The 23,984-nt window shown below is 35.5% G+C and overlaps 3 protein-coding genes across 14 annotated transcripts in view; all 3 read right to left on the bottom strand.

The window, feature by feature from the left end:
- Nos (nitric oxide synthase) overlaps window positions 1-23,984 on the bottom strand; it is a 1,339,001-nt gene that overhangs the window by 886,166 nt on the left and 428,851 nt on the right. Inside the window, exon 1 of one of the 12 annotated variants that reach the window (XM_032601214.1) lies at window positions 18,678-19,450. Within the exon in view, the coding sequence (XP_032457105.1) occupies window positions 18,678-18,983 (306 nt within the window). The 5' untranslated portion in view covers window positions 18,984-19,450. 12 annotated transcript variants of the gene reach the window in all.
- Window positions 1,241-3,084, bottom strand: LOC116416096. Its single transcript, XM_031922707.1, has 2 exons — window positions 2,956-3,084; window positions 1,241-2,828 (listed from the first exon to the last, which is right to left on the bottom strand). Exon 2 carries the CDS (start codon window positions 2,491-2,493, stop codon window positions 1,561-1,563), a length of 933 nt encoding a protein of 310 aa, XP_031778567.1. The 5' UTR covers window positions 2,494-2,828; window positions 2,956-3,084; the 3' UTR covers window positions 1,241-1,560.
- On the bottom strand, window positions 14,756-18,602 carry LOC107981213. Its single transcript, XM_031923021.2, has 5 exons — window positions 16,319-18,602; window positions 16,045-16,237; window positions 15,529-15,837; window positions 15,322-15,448; window positions 14,756-15,232 (listed from the first exon to the last, which is right to left on the bottom strand). Exons 3-5 carry the CDS (start codon window positions 15,613-15,615, stop codon window positions 15,102-15,104), a joined length of 345 nt encoding a protein of 114 aa, XP_031778881.1. The 5' UTR covers window positions 15,616-15,837; window positions 16,045-16,237; window positions 16,319-18,602; the 3' UTR covers window positions 14,756-15,101.

Here is a 23,984-nt window from a genome sequence, read left to right as displayed (position 1 = left end):
CAGACCTACGTCGTGTGGCAAAACTTTTTTTGTTAGTTGATTTTTGAAACATCTCGATCATTTGTTCGACACGTGTTTTTATCGGATAATCGTCTACTATGCAGAATGGCAAGACATGGCTTTAAACCAGCATACGGAAAGATTGAGTATCACGAAGGTCTACCCGACCCTAAAGATTATTCGCACGATAATACACATACAAAATTAATCATCATAGACGATCTTATGCTCGAATTAAGCAATAAAGTAGTCGAGGATCTTTTTGTGCGTGGTTGAAATCACAAATCTTTGTCGGTCATTTATTTAAATCAAATTTTATTTCATAAAGGACAACGACATATATCGTTGAATGCGAATTATTTAGTACATTTTAAAAATCCTCAAGATGCAGACATTTTCTATCTAGCTCGACACTTTTGTACACTTTTGTACACTTTTGTATACTTTGGTACAAAAATATTTATGGATATATTTGAAATGTTCGAACAGTTATATACACTTCTGTACACTTCTGTACACTTGTGTAGACTTTGTTAAAAAATCAAATTTGGTTTATTCGTATATACGTATACTTGTGTACATCTATACACGTACATGTATACACTTTTGAATATTTGTATACATTTCTGTACACTTTTAAAAATCAAAATTTTTTTATTCGTATATACGTATACTTGTGTACACTTTGACACGTTTGTATACACTTTTGTACATTTGTATACAGTTTCGTATTTTTTTATTCCTAAAATTGTTTGCCAGATTGTGGGATCATTAATTTAAAAAGGAGTGTGAAGATAAAACAATATAATAGATTGTATGTATAAAAATAAGAATTTTATTATTTACAGGTAGTATCAAATATACAATTTAATTTAAACTTTTACCCATTACTTCTTTAGCGATGTCACTTATATGATACTTTTTCTTTTAGCGTGTAAGCAAACATGGCTTTGAAATCATGTCATGCAAGATAACTTTTAATGTTGTACTAGTTTGCTCGTTGCAAACCTTTATATGTTTAACATTATCATCATTAGTGAAAACTATTGACTCGTGACTTACATCTATTTTGTACATATAAATAATAACAAAATCTTCCTTATCGTATTTTATTTTATATATTTTATGAATGACTCCATATTCTGCATTTGTAGTTATAATAGCAGAGTCATTATTTTTTTTATTTCTTGAATATGAACATGTGTATCTGCAATCATTATAAATTATTCGAGAATATTTTTTACATTCAGTAATTTTTTTTATGACAGCAAAATTAAGAAAGCATTTTTTTTCTCTTACACTAAATGTACATACACATACCTTACCCGAACCTATTAAAGTGCAGCCTTTAATTTTACTACAATTGTTGACTCTCTGCTTACTAAAATTATTACAGTATTCTTTAATCTTCAAAGATATACAATTTTCATTTTGTAGCAAAGGAAGTTGTTGATATAACAGAAGCTTGTTTACTATTTGTTCTGCAATTCGATAGTTGCATTTTTTCATTCTAAGTAATAACATATTCTGGTTTTCAAAAGGAAAAATACTGTCTGCCCATCATGGGCCCCAATTCTTAACATTTTTAGACAGATGTAACAGTAGGTGAACATTATAATACATATACTGTGCACCGTATAATTCTTCGAAATAAAATATAAATTTTATTAATAAAATTCTTCCTTCTTCTAGCATTGTTGGTGTTGTAGAATCCTCTAAAAAAATATTTATAGCTGCTACAAACAAAGCTAAATGATTGTAGTATTTGGGTTTTAAAATTCCTTTAAAACATATCATGCAGTAAAACAACAGCCAATTCATCCAATCTGATGTCTTCCACATGTTTCGTTCTTTAATGCTTCTTGGTGTTTTCGCAATGCACGTTGGTGGTCTCATTGACATTAATCGATTATTAATAATATCGATTCTAGCTGGAGAACCGATGTAATATTCTTTTTGTGCATTTTCTAACAAAATTCTTGTATACAACTCCGTAACTCCCAATAAGCATGAATGCATGAAGTCTAAAATCATTCCTCTTGCTAAATCAAAATGCTTCATATTCATAAGAGAGGATGGCCCCCAAACTCCTTGTATATCACCTGAATTCTGTTGATAAGTTTCAAACATTTGTCTTTTGATTGATTCATCTGATCGGTTAGCTGGTACGTCGTTTTGCATAGGATACTTACAAATATTATTGACTAATTGTGCTGGATGCTCGCAATAAGTACAACCGTTGTAGCCGTTAAATTTGTTCATGTTTACCACTGAGCATCTTGCGACGGAATCAACACAACATCCTAGTGGGAATAATTTGCTTGTTATTTTTATGCCATTGTGAATCCACTGAAATCCTTTATCAGATAACTCATTCGCTTGAGTAACAAGTGACTCAAGAAATATATTCATGTCAGGTTCTTCTTTAGCTACCCATAGACCTGCTAGCAGCATATTCTTCTTACGCATATGATCCGGTAGTTCGTGCAGCATTAAATATACAGGCCATATTGTAACTTTAGAGTGATCTTCAGCTTGACAGCCATCAGTATTAAACGTATAAGACAAGTTGTTTGGATTTCCTAATCAATTACTTTTTTCAGCATATTCCCTATAAATTTGTCCATCATATATATCTTCAAGTCCATCGGCATTTTTCTTTTTTCGATTAAATCGTTCTTGTGAACTATTAGTGACAATTTGATCTGAAAAAAGGTTCTTTAATTAATCTCTCACGTCGCTTTCAATAAAGAATGTTCCCACTTTAGAAGAGCTTAATTGACAGCCACATGTGCACGTCACAGTATCTTTGAAATCTAATTTCTTTCCTAAATAAGCATTACATTCGTGACAAATGATGTGATAATAAAGACAGTTTCTATTAACATTCATTAGATAGTTTATCATGTACTTGGTTGTAGGTAAACTATTTATATCAAAAATACAATTAAGTACCTTAAAAATGTCAATTAAGGCTATCCATGTCAACGAATGTTTGGTTACGAGTTGCATACACAAAAGTAAAATTTCAGCTACATTGACTGTTGTACATTTACAAACAGTTCTTCTTAGCAAATGTTCTCTTTTTTCCGTAGTAAAGTTAACCTGCAAAAAAGCTATAGTTAATTTCATTCACAATTCATCTATAAATTACTGGTTCCACATACATCCCTGGTAGAAAATAGAGCAGTGAAACTGCTTAGTAGACTAGTAACTGGGCAGTGACAACAGATTTTCAAAGATATTTGCACATGAGCATGAGATCTGGACAGAGACGATAGCTAAACTACTTGATATTATAGTGTTATACGCACTATATTTAAGTTACACATCTGATTTTTTCATAGATACTTGTGAAATTGAGCAGAAACAGGCTGCGAATATAACAGTTTGTTTAACTGTCCTGGTTCGCACTTTCAGATTGACTCCTATGGCTTTTGCGGCAAAATTCTCATATAGGTCTTGAGATGAAAATCAAAGATATATCACCTAAGATAAAAATAACTTGATTTCTTCTTTTAACAAATTGAAAAAAATTTATATGCCAAATTTCAGCTCTTTAGGTATAACAGTTTTTAAATGAGAGCTAATACAAATTTTTTGTTATCACTCGTATTTGAATGCTTTTTTCATATAAATTGTTTTGACTCTCATTTAAAAACTATTATACCTAGAGAGTTTAGCTATCGTCTCTGTCCAGATCTCATGCTCATGTGCAAATATCTTTGAAAATCACTTCCAGAGCTCATCGCTGGCTATATTTGACCTACAGATAACACCTCGTCTTTGTAATATTTGACACAGGTCTGTCAGAATAGCATATATCAGTGTATTCTCGGTCTGTTCATCATATTTATGTAAGTGTAGGGTTAGGTTGCCAATTTTCAATTCTACCATGGATATATAAGATTTTTTCAAATATGTTCATTTTTAATTCATTGCAAATAATATTCGACTTACGGATTCAATTCATTGTTGTATATTATTGATTCATTCAAATCTTCATCAATCCGGAATGCAGTATCAGCAACTGAAGAACTAGAACTTTGCTAAAAAAAATGATGATGAAAGAAAATAAAACAAAGCAAATGCAGAATATCAAAATGATGTTTAGTCATTATGAAAAAGAAAAATTTGTTTATTTCAAATAATCCACTAGTTTTAATATATTCTATTATTTGCAAATTTTTGTTTCAAAATTGAATAATTTAAAACTGGTACATTGTTTCGACTTCAAAATTGGTATAATAGCCCTCATAATATATTGCATCATATCCGTATAGTTTCTTTAATTTTCTGAAATCAGAAGGTACACTTAGCTCTGATGCACTTACGTCGAAACCGTATTTTTAGAGCAACGTACATTTTCTACTCTGTGAAAGGTCATCCAACTACACAGGCTTGATGCACTGGAAGGGATTGTATAGCAATTTTTAAGTTCCAACAACGTACCAGTTTTAAAAATGAGTGCTGCGGAAACATATGCTATATAAAAGCTTGATATAAAGTAACAACTATGTAGGGCTACGTATCTGAAATTTGTACACTTACTCTGGATACATAAAATGCTTAAAAAATCTTTCTAAATTTTGAATTTAGCCACCAGCATGCTGAGATACATTATAATACATTTTTGAATTGACAACTTATATCTTGCATTGTGCTTTGATATTCATCATGTTGTTTTAAATTCTTCTTAAGTTTGGAATTCTTCTTACGTTGTGTCTCTTTATAATTCTGTGTAAGCTTCGTTGTGCGTGGAATAGTAACATTTGTACTGTATCGGTCCAAATAATTTTTGTAAGGACCACGTTTGGACATTATTTCTGAAAAAGAAAACATAATTCCGGTATACTAAGTAAACAGTTATTATAAATACTGCAAAAATATTAATGTAACAGTACAAAACTATATTTAAAGTTCAAATAAAGAGAAAAAGTATCCATACGTATACTAACCTCCCTTTACAAAACTTAATGAAAGCTATAGGTATACTAATATGTCAATGCTCAGCTTGCCTGAACAAACTCCAGAAATAGTGACGATTTACGATATACGCTTACTATGTACAAAAACTGATAATAATACTACACGTTATTTTCTCCAAATCATTTGATTTTCTTAGTCATAAATGTCAAACTTGCTTTGAATATGCAAATGCAATACATAAAGCACAATATATAGGTTAAGACTGGCTTTCAACGGTTTTTGGCACACTACGAAAATACGAAATATGCTACATGTCGACGAGTGTCGACTTTAAGTTAAAAGAAAAACCTACATGGTGGCACCACGGCGTAAAATGTAACCTCGAAGCACAGCGGCCGCAGTGTCCAGTCGAAGTTCGGAATGTCGTTATTTACGTATACACTGTCTGATGATCGGATAAATAAACTTTGGATTTACTTTAAGAAGTTTCCGGTACGACGAGGCTAAATAAAAAAGGAGCAAATAATTATGTCTTTAATAATTGCTGTTCTGATCTAAATCTATAACCATTAACATGACGTAAAAGTGAAATGTTACTTATCAAATTCAAACTTATTTTGTCCAGGCAGTATATAGTAGAGCATATACCATGCGCGTTGCGGCGGTTTTCGCATGGGCAGTGCTGACATCTTGAGGATTGAAATTTTTCTGAACTCGTAAGACTTATGAACGATATTCGCAGTTTTGCTCTATCGCGTAGTGTATACATCAGTGTATACTTAGATACTCTCACGTTCTAATTGGCTGCGCCCGATGTGTTAGTCTGTGAACGCACACGGCTAAATAGAAAAGTAACAATAGGTACTGAACCGCCAAAAAGTTTTTTGTATAATACCTTTGTGTTGGATATTATAGTGGTACGTGCCTTGGATATAAAATGTCGGAAATTACGACAGAAGAATATTATGCATATATTCATGTTGTTCCAAAACTTACGGGTGAAAAATTTACGAGAGCCATCGAGCCATCGTGCTTATAAAATCAACAAAGATTCCTTCAAGGATAAAATTTGTAGATTCAAACGCAACCCTTTAGACAAAAAAAAAAAAATTGTTACATATTGCATGCAGCAGGTATTGTAAAATATTTCTAATCTAACATTTTTTATATTTCTTTTTATTCTACAATATACTTATTGCAGATACCTCTGAAAAAGTGCAAAGTTACATTACTTATTCTATAAAGAATAATAAGAGATTCCGTGTACCAAAACTGTACGATTCTCCTAACTCAACAATCAATAACCAATCAGATCTACCAAATGCTGATGATGTGCTAAATCCTGATGATGTGCCAAATTCTGATGCAGAGAACGAGTCTGATTTATTGAAATGAACAAAATCTAGGAGAAAGGTATTAACTTTTAACTGTTTAAAATAAAATATAATAATAATTAGTTCAATTATTTACTTGTCTTATGTCATATTGGATAGGCAGCCAAAAAGCGCAAAACAGAAAGTAAGAAAAAAACTCAGGAGTCGATAGTACAGAAATACCTTGATACCAAAGTTGAGCCACTCACTGATTCAGACCCCGCCGAAGATGAAAGCCCTCAAATATGTATTATTACAATTATTAAATTGATATAAAAATCAAATTTTATAACTTCATATTTGTATACAGAACCGCACACCTCATTCATCAAAGAGACAGCGGCTTAGAGACATTTCTACGTCCACTCCAAATGACAAAAATCGTAGCTTACAGTCAGTAACTGAAGAATCTGATAAGAAAAAAGATTAAAATTTGATGGCAGCTTGCCGTGCATATAAAATACAGGCAAACCATTTTAAAAAAGAAGCTAATAAATGAAAAGTTATATACCAAGAATTACAAGAAAAAGTTGGCAATGACGGAGATCAAATTAACAATAAGAAAGGTAACGACTTATAATGTGATGATAGGAAATCAATATTCATATGCTTTACGTTCAGAACAATTATTAAAATGCGATAATTAGTATTTATGTGACATTCTTCTATTATTATTCTAGATGACAGCACTATCAAAGGGTACGAGCAAGTATTTAATATGAATCAAATTGAAATGAACAAAGTCAATTCCAACTCTGATGAAGATCAGAACATCGTGACACTGCAGAAAAGTGTTAAGTGCAATTCAGTAGCATACAAAAATGCTTATAAAACGAAAAAGCCCTCCGAATTTATAAATACAATATCTATAGGAATCTATGGGCGCGAAAATATGGCGAAACGGTGTGTGCGGGTACAGAAAGGAACTGAGCACTTAACACCGTTATCTCCAAAAAAAAACTGAAGTCATTGAAGAACAATTTTTTAATTTTTTGAGAGTTAAGGGGTTTACAGCACCCCAAATTCATGATGAATTGGAGAAGTTAAATAGATATCACCATAATGCCATTTCTTGTGCAAAAGGCAAATTAAAAAGACAGGAAAGAGCAGAAAATGAAGTGAAGGCAGCACTTGCTGCTTTGCGAAAGCAGCAAAATTGTATACCTCCTACTCAAGAAACATCCGAACAAGAAGCGGAGGCAGCACTTGCTGCTTTGCGAAAGCAGCAAAATGGTATACCTCCCGCTGAAGAAACAGCCGAACAAGAATCAGAAGAATAAACTTAATTTATAATTTAATTACTTGTTTAACTTCTTAGATTATAACACATTATAGTACAAATATAAATTCACATATTTCTAGTGAATATATGACAATTATATAAAACGTTAAAGCTTTAATATTTGTAACTAGTAATTTAAGTAAATGTGTTCGCGCAACACCAAAAATATTATTACTTTTCAATTTATTAAAATATATATAAAAATATAATTATTATATATATAGTATATGTCAATCAGCGTGTTTAAAATGGAAATTATTTTGTTAATTACAAGTAATAAATAAACGTTCATAACCTACGTTCTCATTTTACTTCGTTAATGCCCCCCTCTCTCATTATTCTTCTATAAAAGTTAATATATAGTGGTCTGTGTATTTACATCCATTTGAACAGAATTTTTTATTTTTATATGAGCATAATTTTTTTAATTCTGTACAAAAGTGTATATAAGTGTACGTTCTATGTCAAACCCAAAGAAAAAATTGTTCAGTTATAAAAAATATACTACATGAAAGCTGTGTATATAAATGTATGAAAGTGTATATAAATGTACAAAAGTGTATATAAGTTTATATGTGTGTTGCAAATTGAAAACAAATTTGCCCGATTATGAAAAATATTCTGTATGAAAGTGTATATAAATGTACAAAAGTGTATATTTTTGTATGAAATTATATACGAAAGTGTATATAAATGTAAATTAGTGTGGCAAATACGAAACTAAATTGTAAAAATCAACAAATTTTTTTCTGTATGAAAGTGTATATAAATGTACAAAAATGTATATTTCTGTAGCAAAATCCAAAAAAAGTTCTGTCGAAATACAACAAAAATACACACTTTTGTACATTTATATACACTTTTATACATTTATATACACTTTTCCATTTCCACTGGGGTACTGAAAAAAATTGATATTGCGTGTACATCCATTACCAAAAAACATGTATCTTTCTTGTAACATATTAAAATGTATCTTTAAAATACGTACTTTTATCTCCATTCACTAAAATATATGTACTAAACAATCACAATGTTGCAATATATTAAAATTGACAGCAATAATTCATGATAAAATAATCTAATTCTATGAACCCACATACACCTACATTGCAAATGTGCTAATGATCAAATAAGATCAATGTGTTATCAAGTTTTGATATTTGGGTAAGACGGCGATATATGTATACTGTAGAGAACTCAAATCTCTAAAAAAATTGACTTTTAAAAAAGTAAAAGGTTAGGCGAGTTTGATATATTCCGCAACAAAATTACAGATAAAAAATAACTGAGATCAATTACACAAAGTCAAGTTAATTATATATTTAATCACGTTTTAGTACATAAAAAGAAAATTTTAGTTGTTCACTAGAAAACAAAAGAAACTGGTATGGCAATTTACGTAGTATGTATCTTGTGAGTTGTTTCTAATGGATCAACATATAACTTAACTCTAAGTTAAGTAAGCCCTTAATTAAATATAACAATTTTTTTGCTTTATTATGATTAAATATTTAATTAACTTGACTTTGTTTGATTGATATCAGTTCTTTTTCATTTGTAATTTTGTTGATTTGTAATCAAACTCGCCTAATCTTTTACTTTTTTAAAAGTCAATTTCTTTTAGAGATTTCAGTCCTTTAAGGGGATTCCGTAGCCAGGAATCGCGAATTATCGGTACAACTGTGTCCCGTGCGTGTCACGTGGTATCTACATATGAATGTAGAGTCAGATAGTAGCGCCATCGCCATGTATCATAAGTATAGTAAACTACTAGAAGATGGCGCCACAATGACCAAAAACGAAGAGAACTTATATAACCGAAATTTTAGCTATTCGTTATATTCACTAATTCTTTTGATGATTGTAACTTCTTATTTTTTATAAATTTTAGTATAATTTTCTATTTACATATATCATAATTTGCATGCACAACTGTTTTGGTTATAAATATCTGCTAAATATTTTTTTATTTTTGCAATTCATTGTAATAGTATTCTTTTTAATTTTGCTGTTATTATTATTATTATTATTACGACTTTTCGTATAAAGTATTCCTTTTCGTATGCTATCACTTTTTTACATGTTATTGTTGTCTATATTTTTGACACAGTATATTATATTTGCATGCAACAAATCAATTGACGCTAAACAACATTTTTTAATATACACCAGGGGTAACCATATCATGCAATACATTTATTGTAAATAATAGTTTGAAATAACTGATAAAAAACTGAGCCTTCGTGCATCGAAAATTGAAGCACAAAAACAATTGTTAGTATTTTAAAAAAATGAAAATTGTTAGTATGCAATGATCATACACTACAAGAAATTATTATTATCTAATTTTTTAAATATTTATTAACAAATATTAGCAAAGATATGTATTTAATATATAAGTGAGCTAAATATATAAGTTCTTGATAAAAAATATGTTTATTAACCCAGTTTAATTGCCTGGAGACGTGCAAAACACATCTATAACTGATTTTATATATAAATATGGCTTGGTGGCTATAGTAAAGTTGCTATCATTTTTATTTTCTGAAACACCATACTTTGTATAGATAATAAATTTGTGTCCTTTTTATCGTACATTTATAATGTCAAGTCTATCACTATGTAGCCTTTTGACGTATACGCTTTTCAAAATCATGTCTTTAGATTTTGCATTTATATTTGTTTTATGTTATTTTTAGTGCGGTTAGTAAGATAATACAAGAAAATACTTATTTGTTAACTAAATATCCTTCAAATATACAATAAAATTTTATATATCGATTCATATTAGATCAAAGATGACTCAAAAAATTTTGTAAGGCCAGGGTTTGTGGGAAAACAGTTATAAGCATTTGAATTTTTATCATTTAACATGTAGTCTTATGGAAATTACATTTCCAGTGACTGAAACCCTTAAAGTTTATAAAAAAACTACCGTTCAGATTTTGTTCAGAATTTTTGAAATTAAAGATAAATGTTTGAAGAATGTTTATCATTTTCGGATTATGAACTATGATTAAGTAGATATAAGTATTAGAAAGAACTGATTGAAAGCCAAAAAAGGCACACTTAACCTGAAAAAGTAAGTCAAATCAGCTTCTGTATGGAAGTTTTTATTAATAATAAGGACGAATAGAATAATTTAATTTCAATGCATAATCATTATTTGGTGTATGCTTATTTATGAAGCTTCTTTAGTAAATTATATATGTGAATAAAGAAGAAATAAAAAGTGCGCTAATTTTGATTGGGAACGTAGCGACAAGTACTACCTCAAAATGAAAATTGGATAATACTGCGTTTTACCTTATTCTTGCTGCTAGAGGTATAGTATTGTCAGTCCTCGCTGTAGACAACTTTCTTCATAACCATTATTATCGTTGGTGCTTTTACAGTTATTTAGTGTGCATATACTGTATAGCAAACTCAAAACTAAGATGAGACTACTTTGCAGGCATTACAAGACTAGCACCACGGTATTGCTTAACACTTGCAGAGAAGACTTACTTATTCCTGCTTTTTTACATCAACACTGGCAGGTTGTTGTAGCCTGTATAGTCATCCGTTCTTTTTGTCCAATATACTTTATCGATATATTTCTGTCAGCAGCTTGATAAGATAACGTGATTACACGTCCTTTTGTATTTTGTAGGATGGATGGCAAAGTACTGTGGACTGTTATACGATCACAGCTAGTACCTTAATCAGTTCGTTAGCCTTGGCACACTTATTATCCTAGCACAGGATACATGTATAAAAATCTCAAACAAAGCCAGCTACACTGAAAATAAAACACAGCAGATTCTGTTGCAAAGCCCGGCAATTTTAGCTGTGTTACCACGGTTGCAACTGTTCAGTAAAAACAGCGAGTGGCCTCTGGTAGTTTTGGTAAGTTGCCTTGTGACGAGACACGAGTCTCGCACATCTAAATACACATGAAGACGGCCGTAATAAACATAACATGCGCAACGAGCGAATACACACGACGCGAAATGGGCGCGCGCGCAACATTCACAAGGCGAGTCCGCACGAAGCGAAGCGAGCGTGCGCGCAACAACCGCAAGGCGAGTCCGCACGAGCGCGGAGCGCGACAGCCGATGAACAGCTTAGCAACGACGCGCCAGGTGGCGCGAGCGGCGTACGCGCTCATACGTATCCGCACCGCGCGCATTTATAAGGCGGACAGCGCAACACGGTGGATAGTTCTACTCGAGCTCCACTCCAGGTAGCATCGTGCGCACACGTTACTACAGGGAACAGCGAGAGATAGATCTGCGCCGACGAAGTCGTCTCGTGAGCACGCGTGACGATTTGGTAGATGAACCGAAACCCGTATCTCCGAATTGCCGTCGTGAGCACACGAGCCAACCCGAAACACCCGAGCGACATCGAGCCTCGTCTACGTGAGCACACGTGACGATACCCGGTGCCACCGTAAAAATCCTAACCAACAAAGCCAGCCTTACGCCGACATCTCACGACTCGCTTTATCTATGTGCGCACACAGGATAAAGAGAGGAACGAGACGAGCAACGAAGGTTTGTGAAGCCGTGCGCACACTTCATAAATCCGAGGGATAACCTCAAAATCCCGTTACACTATCCTGGCCGCTACTGCGCGCACACAGGGCGGTCGAGATTGTTGTTACGCAAGTCACCCGGATCGGTGTAGCCGTGCGCACACGACTCCACCGTACCGAATGAAATCCTAACCTTCAAACCCATCACCGATCCGCCATACAACCGAAACACCGTAGCCGTAACCACCGACTCATTGTTATAGCGAAGTCGCGTAGATATTTTCGTAAATTGTTAACGGCGCTAGTTTAAACAATTCCATTTATAAAGGTGAAATATTCTTAACCAAGCGCATAATTGATTTCTGTTTCAGACAGGATTTAATTTATTTACTATTATCTACTTAAGGAAATATATTTTGTTAAAACATAAGAACAGACTCTTTTATTGCCCCTTTCCCCAATCCAGATCCTGGAACCGACTGACTGTCCAACATCCTGGGGAAAGTTGAACCGTTACAGTCTCTATCTAGGATATGTAGGTTATGTATAACCTTTTTAAAACCTATAAACAAATCTTGAGAATCTTGAGTAATTAATTTTTTGAATAAGTAATATGACCATTATAAAAGAGTAAACTACTACCATGAATAACAGATATGAATTTAGTAGCATCCCATAATTGCATGCAGAGTGACTAGCAAATCAAAGTTTCAAATGTTGTTACTTATCCATCTCATAATGGGCATTACTTAAAATTTTATCATATTGCTTATTTCAAAAATTAATTTCTCAAGATTTATTTATGTTTTATAAAGGTTAACACCTACATATTCTAGATAGAGAAAACTTGCCAAAAGTACCAGTGGCCACTCGCTGTTTTTAGTTAACAGTTGCTACCGTGGTAACACAGCTGAAATTGACGGACTTTACAGCAGAAACTGCTGTGTTTTATTTTCGGTGTAGATTGACAATGTTCTAGTGCAATAGAGGTTACTATGCCAAGGCTCTTGGTCAATTCCATATCTGACTCTTCGTCATTTCGGTCTCTGTTGTTAAAATCCAGTGTAGCTTCCTACAACATCCTTGCATTCTTCTTTATAAAGTGCTTTCGCATGCCAGTTATCTTCTTCTACTACTTTTAATTGTCGTCTAATGATATTATATACCAAGTTGCTAAATTTTTGAGCATAGCTCCTTCTTTCGTGCTTCGGTGTTTCACAATAGATTCTGCCAAAGTATACGCATTATATAATTTTGATTTTTGAGCACTGTGTAAATAAACCTGTTAGCGCAGAGACCACACGTGAAGTCGCAGTGTAGCTGTACCTTGGTCGTTGCATTTTTTGCCTTAAGACAACCATAAACGATTAACATCCTGTCTACCTGACTCAGTGATTAACCCTGAAGAAGCTTAAGAACTTAAAAAATCATTGATTTGTAGCTATATTATGGGTAAAATAATAAGATGACGTAGCGAGAGATGACCAGTCACATGTGCCAAGGAATTCCCTTAGCTTCTCGGCACAGATTCCCTTGTAGTTTCTGTAAGAGTATGCTTTAGGTACGTAGCGTGGGATCTGTACGTCGATAGTGGCAGTGATTAGGTCATGTCCGTTGATGAAAGGAGTATCAGTCTTGTAGTGTGATAGCAGGCGATCCTGCTCATCAATTAAGCAGAGGTCAAGCCAGGTGTCGGAGTCCTGTTTATGGTGTGTGGCACCATAAGGGACCAACTATAAGGAGTTTTCCTCAATATAGGCCTTGATGAACTTGGCATCTTCGGATGAGGAAGGTTGGTCAGCGTTGAAATCACCCATAATGACCTTTGTGGAATAGTTGTGCATAAAAGTAGTCAGCTTTTCAATGAAGTTATTATCCTGAATAAAAGGGGCATGTGATGGACGATACACGACTCCCACAAAGATGGGTGAAACTCCCTTCGCGGAGACCTCACAGAAAAGGTACTCCGGTTTGCCCGGCTTGCCCGACCAAGCTTCATCAGAGGATGATAATACGTTTGCAGTCAGAGAGAGAGAGAGAGAGAGAGAGAGAGGGAGAGAGAGAGAGAGAGAGAGAGAGAGCAAGCGGGGGGGGGGTAAGGACCCAGATGTGCTGCAGGCAGAGGGCTCGGGTGCTGAGGTCCTAAGGATTAGTGCGCTTGGGAAAATCCCTGCGCACGTTTTATGACGGGTAGCAAAAAGGATCGTAAAGGGAGTAAAAGTGTTTGTTTGAAATTGTCAGCCTAATTTTTAATAAAGTTTTTGCAATATTCAAATAATTGCGTCTGCGTCAAACTTGCTGACTCCTTGGTTGCTAGCATCTTACCCATCACCTTAGATACTCCTATGAATCGCAAATGGATGCCAAAAGCTGATACTACAACTTGGATTCCTTTGGAATTCATTTCCGAGTAACAATAATTCATAAAATAATAAGACTTCTAAATGTAATTCGTCCAATAACGATTTATGAAATTTTTCAGACTCTTCTGGAAATCGTCACAAAAACAAGAAAGACTCATCAATGGCAGTCTCTTACAGTTAGTAACCAAAGATAACAAGACAGAAGTTATTCCTGCCTAATGGACAAATTAGGATGCCCCAACGAAATCTCATGAAATGAAAGTAAAAGTGCGCATGACAATACTTATTTTTTATATTTTTTTCCAAAAATCTGTAGCAATACTTATGTAGACAAAATCGATGAAAAGTTGCATTTAATGTTCTTATTTATATCAGACTAGTAACTTGTAGTCAAAATGATGGGTGTCTAAAAACGACACTAGAATTAATGCATTTCCAGAATTTAATTGTTATAAAAATATCTTCTATAATTGTATAAATGTTCTGATGCATAAGTTCAAATACAAAAACATTTTTTATTACAATAAATCTATGTTATTTGTATTGCATATCAAACCTTATTTACACGTTTAAATAGTGAACTTATAAATAATACTAAATAAATGATTGCGCCGCTGAAATGATTTCATGTCCTAGATGACCTCCTGTGAAGGGGTTCTCGCACTTCTCCTGATAGGTCGTTGAGGTGTTTTATTAGTCTCCTCTTCTTCTGACTCACTATTCATTGTTGTATAATTTTTAGAACTAGGCCTTCCTTTTCTAGCTGTTAGATTTACAATTGAAAATACGTCATTATATTATTTACACTATGGTTAAAAATTGTCGCTTTATTAAATTAAATGGTTTACTTACAACTTCTGAGATTGCTAGTGCTATTCCTACTCGGTTGGTTTTCATAATTTTGACTGTTGTTGCTGATTACTGTGTGGGTATAGTCTAAGTTTGCGAGCAATATGCATCTCTGCATGATTCCCTGACTCTTTTGAGATTGAACAAAAAATTACATTATTCAATTTTATAAACTCGTTAGTTTGCTTCAGAATTTTGAGAAAAACATACCGTGCTATCTGCATCTTTGGCTTTGTAAGTGTTCTTGGAAAAATATTGCACGAGGTCTTGAAGATCTTTGGAAGTGATCTCGCTCATGTTTGAAGCTGGATCTTTTGGTACTGCCCAAGAGCTGTGTAGGCGTACACTTGTCTTGCTGAATATACCAATGATGCACTAGCACCTGCCAAGGTGTTTCATGGGTGCAAGATGGCACTGACTTGAATAACCATAACATAACATCACAAGTTCTCATTCGCAATATTTCACACTGGTAGTGTTCGTGGTGATTACAATTTCCTCAGCCAAGTGTTAAGTATGCTGAAAAGAAATTGAGAATAAGAGTAAATTCCAAAGGAATGCTATTTATTATCTAATCACGAATGAAAATTCTTGGCATAGTACTGAACTGACTTGAACAGAAAACTAGTATATAGGAAGAAAAAAAAACGTATGTATAAGCTTGTGTTTTCCTAGATGTAATACAGACAAGAAAATCCTGCAAATATGAGCTGAATGCTTATCTACCTGGAATGTATTACCAGACGTTATCTTGGCAGCACAAGATTGCCACATAATTACACCAAGAATTTTAGATCTTGAAATCGTAGTACTCGGCTGCCGTGAATTAATCACAAGTAAACATCTCTGGATTTACCAGTTCAAAACAATGTCTTCCCCTTCTTCAGCAAGGGAAGGTCTTTGATAAGGATTCGTATACCTGTAATTTTATAAAATTTGTAGAATACTTGATGTTTTTAGTAAATATTTTTAAATAAATAAAGTTGTATGAAATATTTACCTTTAGCACTGAATTTAAGAAATGAAAGACAATAAGATAAATCAGCCTGATATCGTCTCTCTCCTTTATACTGTACTTCTTGACATACTGTTCAGCATGCTTGAAGATTTCCTTCTTCTTCTTGTAGTTGTCTGCGCGCCTCGGTAATCAAATACTTAATTGATACAAAGTCTTAAAAGATTTGCATCGAAACTGAAAAACACGAATACTTCTTTCTTTGTGCCTGTGCTGAAGAGCTGCCTTGGAGCTGTAACGAGGTGGATTTTCTCTCGTTATTTTCCTTTGCAACAATGATTAGCTACTAACGCCCGGCCGTATTTATTTCGAAGGCGCCAGGTCGGACGATTTATCTGCGAACGTTTTGGGGTCGCGTCTCCGGCTAGTTACGAGACTCTACTCTCCGAGGGAGTTCGATCGGGAAAATAGGAAATAATAAGCTTAGACCACTCGACTGATTATCACTTCACAAATTTTTACTTAAACAAAACCGGCTGTAATATAATAAACGCGAGGCTCTAAGGTGATATTTTCAATTAGTTACAATTTTCGTTTTCGCACACAACGCTCACACAGTTATCCGGTGCTACAAAATCTTGGCTCGTCAAAAATGCTGCCACGAGGCAGTAAAGCTCCGACTTTCGCAACGTCCGGCTTATTCCTCTCACACTCAATATATATTATAAATATTACCATTAAACGCTACCTTCCGGCTGAAGTTCTCTCTCGTACCTCTCCCTCGTTCTTATAACAATCACGACAAAATAACACACTCTTATACTTGACTCTACTCTAAATTAAAAGTGAATAGTCAAACCGTAGGGATGTTCTCTGGGCTGCGACGAAAACTCAAGTGGGCGAATTCTCTGGCCGAGGCGCGACGGTACACCTCGCTAGAGTACTCACACAAGCGCAATACATAGTTATCGGTCTAGTGCCGTTACATTTGGCGATTTACATATGTTTTCTCGTGCGATCGTTGGGTTTTCACACTGTAACATACCACCTCTCATGTCATACATTACAAATAAATAATTGTTTAAGTTACATAGGTGAATATTCTTTTTACACACACTCAACGCCTCTCACATACAAGTAGCAGTATAGTATCTGCTGTCGCGGCCTGGCGCGAGGTTTTCCCCCTCCCGGCGGCGGGCTTATCTTCTGACTCGAGCGGCTTAGGTGTGAGCGTGCGTGAGCTCCAGCGTGTGCGTGTAGTCGCGCGGCTGGTGGGAGCGCTCTACAGTAAGCGGCTAACTCGGCTGTTAGTCGGCTATTCTCTCTCTCCTTCTCCCGGCTGCTATTGCACGGCTATGTGGCCGATTCCGACCTTCCTCTACCTAGAATGCATACCAGATCTATGAGAGTTAACTCATGGTGATGCAGTTTTGATAGGGTGACGTAGAAAAGAGAGAGAGAGAACTTCTTAATACTAGACGGTCAGCTGACGACTCCAAGGCAGCTTTCTGCAGAGCTTCCCAGCTCTGGAGAGACGTATGGCCAGTCAGCTGACGGCTCCAATGCAGCTCTTCAGCACAGGCACAAAGAAATAATGTAACCGCTTTCTCCAAAATCCTTTGGAAAATCAAAAAATTTATTGAAAGAGAGAAAGAACGTTTACTAACTCTTCCAATAAGTTACTGCTGCTGCTGCAGCTGCTGCATCGCACTGCTCAGCTGTTGTTGTTGTTGTTGTTGTTCCTCAGCTGATTCCTGCCCTGCGAGTCCCACTCCTGATGACGACGACAGCACCTCGCGGTTGTTGTTGGCCGCGACGACGACGAACCACCGCGCAAACAGTGCCCCTGCCCTGCCTCACGCGCTGTGTGTGGTAATCTCGTCGTACCCCGACGAGTATCTTTATGTCGAGGGCTGGACTGGACGATGCTGCAGCTGCTGCTGCACGTATCCGCCACTGCACTGCACTGCACTACGATATACTTCTGCTCCTGAGCAGAGAGTATAATATACCTCTCTTGCGGTCTCTCCGCCCTGGCGGCGGCCATGTTGTCGTCTGCTGTATTGCTCTCAGCTCTTGGGGAAAACTTGCTTGATGCCCGCGAAATTCAAAATTGCTTGTGCAGTTGTGATGTCTGTTAGCATCACTAAAGAATATAAGACTTGAGCAATTCACTAAATGTCACTAATTGCTCCCTCACAAATATAAATCAAATAAACAGATAAACTTATTTACATATAGATATAACTATTTACATTTACAGCGGATCTAAAAATTATATTGTAAGTAAGAGTTTTCATAAGTATTATTTAGATTAATTGGCTTCATCCCGTTCAAATATTAATAATTAAATAAATAAAGCATGCCATCGAATATTTAAAAAATATAATAAATAATATTATACCGTCTTTGGCAGTGGAGAACACTTTTTCATCGACGGCAACCGTTCTCTCCTAAACCGATGTTGGTTTGCATACGCAAGCCGTATGGGTAAATCCCCATTTGTTATTAAAGCTTTGCGGGTTGCTCTGCGATTTTTTATATTTAACCGCATTTTAATGGAGTTACGGAGCGCTTTTTCTCCAATATCCAACCCCAACGCTTCTGGCAACCTGCAGACTGGTTGAAATGGATTCTCCACCAAAGCTTCCCGCACTCGCTCAAGGTCAGCGTTTGAAAGAGCGAAGCTACTACCACTGTTATCTCTCATGAGCGAGATTTTCAGGATCTTCTTCCTGAAATCTCGCAATCCAGTTGCGCACAGTCATCTGTGTGCAGCCGAAATACAGCGCGATTTGAGCAACACTGTCACGTCTTCTCCACAGCGCGCGCATTTGGTGGAGATTCGCGTCAGTCGGACGAAAAGGCATTGTCGATGGATCAGCAGCCAAATAAAAATTACAAAAATTACACGAAACGCAATTTATTCAGGTAACACGCACTCGCTTTTACTCTGCACAACTCGTACTCACCGCCAGCCCAAAGCACGCTGACTGTATATTGCTATATGTTAAAACAAAAGAAGGACGACGACTCGGACGACACGATTTTCGATGAGTGATAGAACGCGAAAAAACAATGAAAACAGTTATGTGCGTGTGCAATTTTAACGTTTTGAACCTGTGGAATAATGCAAAGAAAACGGACGAGAAATTAAGAACTAATTTGCTAATTGGCTAATTGGCATCCAAGGCTTTTGGTTGAATGTATCCACTTTTCAAGAACTTTGCGATGCTTATGAACTGGAGCCGCATGAACTCCCATATTTTACTAATTTCGGCCACTGAAACAAAAAAAAATGATAGTTATTAATACAACAACCAAAACTCCACTATTATCCATACATACGTATACATACACACTCACACACATACGCAACATTTACGCACATGCACACACATATTATACACACGCACGTTTACATACTCGTATGCACACACAGCATATATACGCACATGCATACCCACATACACACATATATTTTGTTTATTATATACAATATACTATTTGAATAACCGATCCCCGAACGTTCGGCTCCAACTACTCGACACAGCACACACGCACACGACGACAAATGCCTGCTTTAGCAGCGGCATTGGAGCACGAAAAACGGAGCACTATAAAACAATTACCTTTCATGGCACGGCCTACTAGCACCTTGTTGGTGGCATGCGCGACGTTCCGGAAAGCTTGCGTCTTCCGGTCGTGAGGTGGATAGTTGGATAAGGAGCCTTCCTGTTCCAAGTTTAATGAATGTCTTTCACGACAAAATTATTTTTATCAACAATTAGTATCTTTTTTTGTATTTTCTGTAACAGATCTCGGTTATTTCGGTATGCACCTTCCCAAACAAATACGAAAAAAAATATTTTGTTAATCACATGTCATAATTTTGAATGGATGAATGAAAAAGATTACAGCAATCCAAACACATTTCTTAACTTTGATTTAGTGTGAATAGCGTTATTTTCCCATTCCTATTCTTAATTGTATTTGTGAGTAACAGATTGTTATATGCATGCAGGTATATTGTTTTTTAATACAATATAACCTGACAGGGTTTTTCTTATTCCTCTAAAGAGATATTGAGATTACAATAGCTGAATAGTATAAACTTCTAAAACCTCCACTATTATTTTATACTTGCGTAATTTCAACTTCCTAGGTGTACGGCGTGAGAGCATCCACCGAGCAGCAACTGTGGCTCTCACGCCTTATAGACCCTCTTCAATGAATACATGAAATATCACGTCTCGAAAGCTCTAAAGCAATTATCTTCTTACCCTGCGCATATGCAATACTCAATATCACAGAGGTCACAAAAGAGAAGTCTTATAATTATATAAGTCTTCTCTTGGAGTTGTCTATGCTACAGTGACAGAGCGGACATTCGTGCGTACCGAGTGCTTTCACGTCGTAGGGTCTTGCACGCAGTAATCTTAATTAGGGCTCTGGACCATTGTCTAAAATATGCAGTAATATATTTAAATACAAATATAACTTTAATAAATATAATTCTATACGTAGCAAATAATGTAATATATATATATTTTTGTAAGCTTCATGTTTTACTGTTTATTTTCATAAAACTTTCCGTTAGTGTTTACAAAAACTTGCAATTAATAACTGCGCTTGAGAATTCAATAATCAGAAACTTAATTTACATCTAAAAATTAATTATGTCTGTTATTTAATTTATATACTCTTTCGACTTCCTATTGTTTTACACAAATTGAATATTAATCTTGGAATGAGTGAAAGAACTCAGAGTGAGTTCCAACAAAAGGAAAGGGTTGAGTGAGTGAAGGGTTCTTTTTAATTAACACACACGATTTCGCGGTACACAAAAAGCACTTGCTTTGGCGTAAAAACCCTCACGGTTTAGAGGGAAAAGCCTCAGCAAGTGTAAGCTTTATTGAAAATAAGGGAAGGGAAACTATACAAATAAAAGAAAGAGAACAGTGACTCTAAAAGAGAAAAAACTCAAGTGAAAGAACGCACGCAAACGCAAAGACGCGAGGTACCTTTTCCGCACGCAGAGAGAGCTCTCTTACCGCAAAGACGAACGCAAAAAACACCGCTGAAGAGGGCGTTGAGCAGGCCTCGTCGTAGTCCGCCGCTGCTTCCGTCCTGGCCTGGAGGTCTGGAAGCCGGGCCTGGGGAGCGAAAGGATGGTCCGCAACCGTGCACCAAGCGCGCCCCGACGTCTCGGGGAGCCAGACGCTTGGCACGAGGGCAACAAGGGGTGTTGCCGCTGTTCGCTCGCCCCGAAGGAGTCACGTACAACACGTGGACACCTTCGCCAACAAACCTTAAGACTATCGCCTCGAGGCACACTCACACACTCGCACAAATACACACACGCGAATGACGCGATCGCGAATTTTCCGCTAAACACTACCAACACGGCGCAGAACGAGGTGAACAGTGATAGCTCTGAGAAGAACACGTCACTGGCTCACCGTCAGAAGAAAAAAAAATCGAAAAGCGTAAGGAAGCCAAACGTGCGAAGCGCTAGGCAGTCCGAACAGGAATCCGCGCGCGCGGGCCCTTCGCGCGCTCGCAAGCGGGGCCGGCGGCGCGCAACTCGACGCATGCGCGCGCGCTCTCAACGTCGCAACGGAGAGCGAGCAGCGGCGCGAAATTCAAAAAGCCTAAATTTACACCTACACTACTTGAACGAATAAAACGAACTGAACACAAATGATAATATGTATAATAATTACACTAAACTAAATTGCCACTTTTAAGTTTCTACTTAAGAATGGTAGTTTGTCTCTTGTCTATACAAGTTAATTTTACAAATTACCTCGTTTCTACATATCCATCGTATCGCCATATACTAGACCACGGCCACAACCGCGACCTTGTACTCTGTCCATGCGTTCCGTCCTTCGTCATTGCCAGCTTGGTTGTCAGCTCTTGCAGCTTCACCTCCATCATCATCACCATCTACAAGTGAGCCACATCTTTGGCCTCGTCCACGAATGAGTCCTCTGCCACGTTGCTGGGCACCGCCATCACTTCGTTCCTGCTCAACATTGTCCATAAATGAAAGAATATACATATTCTACCGATGTTTCAAACTTGCTTGCTATTCAGAAAGTAACAAACAATTTAATAATTAATTCAATGAGAAGAAGAAAACAACATACCTCATCATCATTTATTACTATTACTTGTTGATTCTGTTCGCGCTCGTTATTCTGAAAAATATGAATAATTATTGTATTATAATAAATAGCTGTAGTTGCTTCTTTTATACATTTTTAATAATAATATAAGTTCTTACTTGATGACGATGACTTCCATACATTATCAGAACTGGCTCGCCTTTCGGCGCGTTTTCCAGGTTTGCTGGAAAGCTTCTGCATGTGCTCCGTACTAAAATATAAATTTAAAAGATTTGTTTACCATGAATAATTTAATCAAACAGGATAGACGCACTTTCGATTGACTTGATATAATTTTATATTTAATTTAATCAAATTCATGCAATATTAACTCAGGAACACCGTGAAAATTACAAAACGATTTCTGTACGTGTCATATATACCAGATACAATATTTCTTTGAACGCTAAAAATCAATAATATTCATTTTCTGAGATATCACAGACTCACTTAAAAAGATAGGGGCAATGCAGAGCACTACTTACTTACCTAGCTTATCGTCTCTTTTAAGTGCAGTGCATGAGTATCATAGAAACGTTGTACAGATAATAGAGTAGGACTGTATTAAATATAACAAATTAAAGTATTAATAAAACCGAACTGATTTATCAGCTGGTGATTATCCTATTCTCTTAACCTCAATTTGCCTCTATCTACTTTCGTCAGAATTTTCAGCGATATTATAAGAAACTAATAGTCAACAAAATACTTTTTTCATATAATTAGCTATAAAATGTAGTATAGTTAACAATATTATAAGATTGGGGATAACACAACAAAGTACCGACTGACATCAAAGATCATAACAAAATTATGTTACACATTGTCAGATGAAAAATCCGTTAAGCTATAGAATGAACACAAGGGAATCTTAGAAAAATGATAAACTTGAAAATTTTACTTTCCTAACCTATAAAAAAGCCGTTATATTCCCATAACGTTAAACTTATTCGTTTGGCCAGAAACACACATATCCATGCCAAGAAATAAAAACGTACATAAAGCTGATATTAAATTTTGCAATCCAAACTTTCTAACCTAAAACATATAATGGTATAACAATCATCATTTTTTACGCTAATTTTTGATTATATAATAATAAATGATTTTTAAATTTGCAGCCCTCGACTTCCTAATTGAATTTCGATTAATTAGAATTTGATATTAAAACACTTACGAGGTCTTCTCTCCATGATGCTCCATCAAAGAAAGAAAGAGCCAACAGTCTTTGTCTCCTTGTTCTTCTTCATTATTCGCGCTGGAAGGAGATTTACAGGAATGAACTTGTTATACCACAAGCTAGTGAATTGTATCTCGTTTCGGTCACAATCCCACGAAAACAGCAGCGCCAAACGGAAATTTTACGTATTAATACTTGTGAGGGAAATTAAAAATTTAAAAATAAAGCTAGACAATTGAAAATATACGTTTTACCTCAAAGCGTACTCTAAAGCATGTCGACACTAATTATGTTCATGAGGATGACATGATTGCACTGAAAATAAGAGAAGTACTGACTTTGGAAGATGCAATTGAAT

Source organism: Nasonia vitripennis (assembly GCF_009193385.2).
Source record: "Nasonia vitripennis strain AsymCx chromosome 1 unlocalized genomic scaffold, Nvit_psr_1.1 chr1_random0002, whole genome shotgun sequence".
NCBI classification, from domain to species: domain Eukaryota; kingdom Metazoa; phylum Arthropoda; class Insecta; order Hymenoptera; family Pteromalidae; genus Nasonia; species Nasonia vitripennis.
The sequence above is the reverse complement of the archived record's forward strand: the minus strand, read 5'-3'. Positions and strand labels throughout refer to the sequence as shown.

What these genes read in the sequence shown, in the direction of transcription:
- LOC116416096 (XM_031922707.1), bottom strand. Translation starts at nt 2,493, where the DNA reads ATGCTGCACGAACTACCGGATCATATGCGTAAGAAGAATATGCTGCTA.
- LOC107981213 (XM_031923021.2), bottom strand. Translation starts at nt 15,615, where the DNA reads ATGAGCGAGATCACTTCCAAAGATCTTCAAGACCTCGTGCAATATTTT. An exon ending in CCAAAGATGCAGATAGCACG is followed by an intron (nt 15,449 to 15,528) that starts GTATGTTTTTCT and finishes CAATCTCAAAAG; the next exon opens with AGTCAGGGAATCATGCAGAG. An exon ending in CACTAGCAATCTCAGAAGTT is followed by an intron (nt 15,233 to 15,321) that starts GTAAGTAAACCA and finishes TAAATCTAACAG; the next exon opens with CTAGAAAAGGAAGGCCTAGT.